This window comes from Pediculus humanus, genomic scaffold (assembly GCF_000006295.1).
Source record: "Pediculus humanus corporis 1103172108290 genomic scaffold, whole genome shotgun sequence".
Lineage (NCBI taxonomy): Eukaryota > Metazoa > Arthropoda > Insecta > Psocodea > Pediculidae > Pediculus > Pediculus humanus.
The window spans coordinates 1869379-1873974 of NW_002987859.1; the positions used below are offsets into that span (position 1 = coordinate 1869379).

Below are 4596 nucleotides of genomic sequence, written 5' to 3' on the forward strand. Positions count from 1 at the left end.
AGGGATTTTCCACCGATTCTCTTTCTCTCTCTTTCTTTATTTTCTTCCCCCCCAAAAAAAAGAAAAGAGAGAGAAAAACTTGGAAGAAAAAATGTAACCGCGACGTAACAACAACAACAAACGGGTTTAAATGATAATTTTTTTTCTTTTTTTTTTCACTTATAAATTCAATACGTCTGGAATTTTTCCAGATGGAAAACCAATCGGAAAATCTCAAATTTATGACGTAAACATAACGAGAAAAACAAATCGGAGAACGAACGAACGTTAATAAAAATTTTATAATAAATATAAACAAACGTATGAAAAATTCCAGTGTGAATTACCTGGAATTTTCTTTTCTCCAAAATTTACTATTAAGAAAACAATTTTTCTTCTGGAGTTTTAAAAATACCATTTTCCCGTATTAATTTTTTTAATAGTTATCAAAACGCGATTGTAAAAATCGTTCGATTTTCGGAGAGAGAGAGAGAGAGAGAGAAAATTTTTTTTTTTTTTATTCCAGAGGAAAAGAAATTCATTTTAACGCCGCGTAAAAAAATTCCTGGAAATTTTTTTTCGCACGCGTAATTTTATTACGTATAAAAAAAAAATGATTACAAATCTTAGCCTTCCAGGGGGAAAAAACGAATCGTGTGAGATTTTAAACATCGATTCCAGAGTTTGCAATGCGTTTTAACGACGTTCGCGTTTGTTGCTTTTTTTTTTTTTTTGCTGGAATCCCTCCGGGATTAAGTTTGTTTCGTAAAAACAAAACACAAAACAAAAGAGGAAAATTTTTTTTTTTTTTTTATTTACCGCAAATGATTTTTTTTTTTGTTTGTTTGTTTGAAAAGGAAAAAAACGTGGAAGGAGACTCCAGAAAATTTTTTTTCTCTTTTTTTTTGTTTTTAACGAGTTATTTACATTCAAAGGAAATTTTCGGACGCCATTATTTCGCACTTCTTAGTTATTTATCCCTTGAATTTGTTTCGATGGATTAAATTCCAAAACGGTTAACGTCGACCACCGACCCCCGCCTCCCGCCCCCACTCCGCCTCAAATATTTAAACTATGACGTATTAAACTTGAGAATGATGGCGTTCGATTACCTGTGACGTAACGAAACAACGATTCCACGTTTTGTTCTTAAAAAAAAAAAAACGTTATTGACGCCATTTTGTTTTCCGCGTAAATTTTTTTCCTCGGTTTTTTTACTCTGTGATTTTCATAAGTTTAAGTGAAAATTTTCCCTCCATTTTATTATTATTTAAAATAAAAATAAAAAAAGAATTGAAGTGTTTTTGAAAAAATAATAATTTTTTTTTTTTTTTTAAATTCGTTTTTAATGATTTTAAATTGGGGAGAGGGAGAGGGAAGTAGCGGGGGGTAGAGGATAAAAAATGGGAGGAAAATTTTGTTTTCGATTGTGTAGAGGGGAAGGGGGAGCAACGACTAAAAAAAAAGAAATCACGATAAAATTTATTTCGCATAAGTTTAAAACGAACGTAAAAAACGTAAAAACGTGTAAATAGATGATTTCAATTTTTCAAAAAAAATTTCTTTATATGATGTTTTTATACTATTATTATTATTATTATTATTATTGTTGTTGTTTTTCTTTCTTTTTTTTTTTTGACAAAACTTTTGACTTTTTTTTTTGAGGGTTAAATTTCGTGACTCCGTACAACACTTCACGTTTTTTATTTTTGGTTCTACCTTCGTTCGTTTTGACTCCTCTTTCCTCTTTTTTTCTTTCCTTCCGCTCTCTCTCTCTCTCTCTTTCTCTTTCTTTTTTTTTTTAACTTTCTCCCCTTTCGATTCTTTTCTCAAATTTCACGTTATGCTTCATATATATTCAATTCATGGAGACTTTATATTGTTTTTTAAACTGTTGAAATTGAGTTTTTTTATTTTATTTCTTTTCTTCCCCCTCCCTCCCTCCCCCGTCTCTCTCTCTCTCTCTCTCTCAGTCACATATTTCTTCTTCTATCGATTTCTCTCTTCCTCCCTTTCTTTTTCTTTTTTTTTTTCCACGACGACTTTTGTTTGAATTGCGTTTGAGTTTTCAAAAGTTTATTTACCTTTCTTAGATATTATCACATACACGAATATATATATATAAAAAAAGAAACCGGAAGTACAAACGATTGATTTTTTTCAAACCGTCGTGATTTTTTTTAAGTTTGAGTCGACCTTATTTTTATATATATATATATATTTTTTTTCCCTCTCCCCCTCTCCCCTTCTCTCTTTCTCTCTCGCAACGTTTAAAAAATGAATTTTTATTTCGCCATTATTTTCCCTTCCCCCTCCCTTTTTTTCTCCTTTTCATCCGTAAAACTTTAACGTAATACCCGTGATGATGATGACGATGATAATGATAATGATGACGACGATGATGATGATGATTTTCGTTGTAAAGTCGTAAAAAAAAAAAAAAAAAAAATCAATAATCGATTCGATTTAAAAAAAAAAAAAAAAAACGTGACAATAGAAAAATAATCGTCAAGTTTTTTTTTATTATCGATCATTAAAGGGTTTTTAACACGGGAGTTCAACACGCACAAAATTATTAATTTATTTCGATTTAAAACATTTTTACAATACGTGCGAATAAATAATAATAATAATAATAAAAGAAAAAGAAAGAAATTCCTTCAGGATTTTAAGCAATTAATAAAGGGGAGATCGTGCGAGAGGAGAAAAAAAGAAAATTTTTTTTTTTTTTTTTTTTTTAATCTCTAACTAAAAACTCGTGGCCGGGCACTAGAATCGAAAGGGAGAAGAGAAAATATCGTACGATCGATATATCGATCGATCAGAAATAAAAAGCAGATATGAAAAAAAAAAAAGTAAAAAAATGTTTTTTTTTTTTTTTTTTATGGGGCAGGAAACGAATATTTCGCGGTCAGAATGTTATGATTTATGCGTTTGTGTTTCTTTCTCCCACTTGAAAAGGTTTCGATTTCTTCTGACACTTTTGAATTCGTGTTGTTTTAAATCACCTTTTTAATTTCCGGTGTTTTTCACCGGTGAAAATATATATATATTTCCCATTTTATAAATTGCCATTTTTAATACGGGGAAAAAAAAAAAAAAATTCACGTTGATTTTTACTTTCCTATTGCTAGAAATTTTCCTATTAATTTGTTTGCAAATGAAAATCATAGAGTAATAAAACTTTACAATTTTGGTGTACTGGATTCACTTTTCTGTAAATCGATAAACGGACTTTTTTTTTGACAAAATAACACGGGGGGGGGAGATTTTCAACCTCAGAACATCCGTTCGTTCGTTCGTTCGTTCAGTCATTCATTCAACGATAAAAGTTCAACCGTCGTTTTCGTCAAAGAAAATCCGATAAAGATTGTATTAATGTTCAAAAGAGAGAGAGAGAGAGAGAGAAATCTTTTGTTAGTTAGTCTTGTTCATGGTTGAGTGAGTTTTTTTTTTCCATCGTTCGCCGCCGACGTCGCTACCGTCACCCCCCACAGCCTTCTTCTATATATATATATATGTATTTTCCTCGTGCTATTTTCTTCCTTTCTTTCCACATAACGATTTTCCGAAACGTAATAATTTTCCCGGTCAAAAAAATATTTTTTTTTTTCGAAAAGAAACAACACATCAATGAATTTTATATCTCATCTTGTTATATATAGATATATATAACAAACTAATCGAAAACGATGATGATGATGATGATGATGATGATGATGATGATGATGATGATGGATTTGTAATATTTTTATTTCCCTTACCTGCCCTGTTGTGGTCCCACGTTGCTACTATCAAATGATGAACTTGCCGTTATTGCGTCATCTCTTATAGCACCCGATTCCATTCCCAACGGTGCTATACATTGTGCTATAAAAATAAAAAAATTTTATTTATTTATTCGAAACCAATAATAATAATAATAATAATAATAATTTGCACCGTTAATAAAATTATCATGTAATCATTACGTCTGCGAATAATTAATAAGTAGTAGTAGTTGTAGCAAAAGAAAAAAATAAATAAATAAGATGAGGTAAAAATTTTAATTTAATAATTTTTTTTTTTTTTTTTTAAATCTTTTTATTAAATTTTCTTTTTTTTTGGGGGGGGGGGGGAGAAAAAATTAAAAATAGATGAAGAAGAAAAAAGAAAAAAGGAAAAAAGATAAAAAGCGTTGAAAAAAAAGAAAAACTTGAAAATCGTTTTTTTTTTAGTTTAAATATTAAAATTGAAAAACCTTTAACTTGCCTTTATTTCTTTTTTCACTCAGCGCGTGCCCCCTTTCACCCTTCCCTCACCCTTTCCTCACCCTTTCCCTACCCCCCTCCCCCGAAAAAAGAAAAAATTAATAATAATAATAATTTTTTAAAGGAGGGAACAAAAGAAAAAAAAACCTTATGTTGTTGTATTGTTTGGTTTTTAAAATCCTAATTTTATATTCTTCCACCGTCACCCCCTTCTCCTCCTCCTACATTTCCACAAGGGTGGTTTTTTTTTACCCTTATGTAAATTTTTCTTCTTTTTCTTCTTCTTCCACGTATTTATAATTGCACGTTTTTTTTTTTAATTTTTTTTTTCTTTTGTTGTGTGTGTGTAATCTTCGTATTAAAAAAA

The 4596-nt window shown here is 29.9% G+C and overlaps 1 protein-coding gene across 1 annotated transcript; it reads right to left on the minus strand.

Annotated features, from left to right (window-relative positions):
• Positions 1 to 3410: 3410 nt before the first annotated feature.
• Positions 3411 to 3826, minus strand: Phum_PHUM542440 (uncharacterized protein; the record flags this gene model as incomplete). The annotated part of the gene is made up of 2 exons (XM_002431664.1): positions 3411 to 3480; positions 3744 to 3826. 2 exons carry the CDS (start codon positions 3824 to 3826, stop codon positions 3411 to 3413), a joined length of 153 nt encoding a protein of 50 aa, XP_002431709.1.
• Positions 3827 to 4596: the final 770 nt, after the last annotated feature.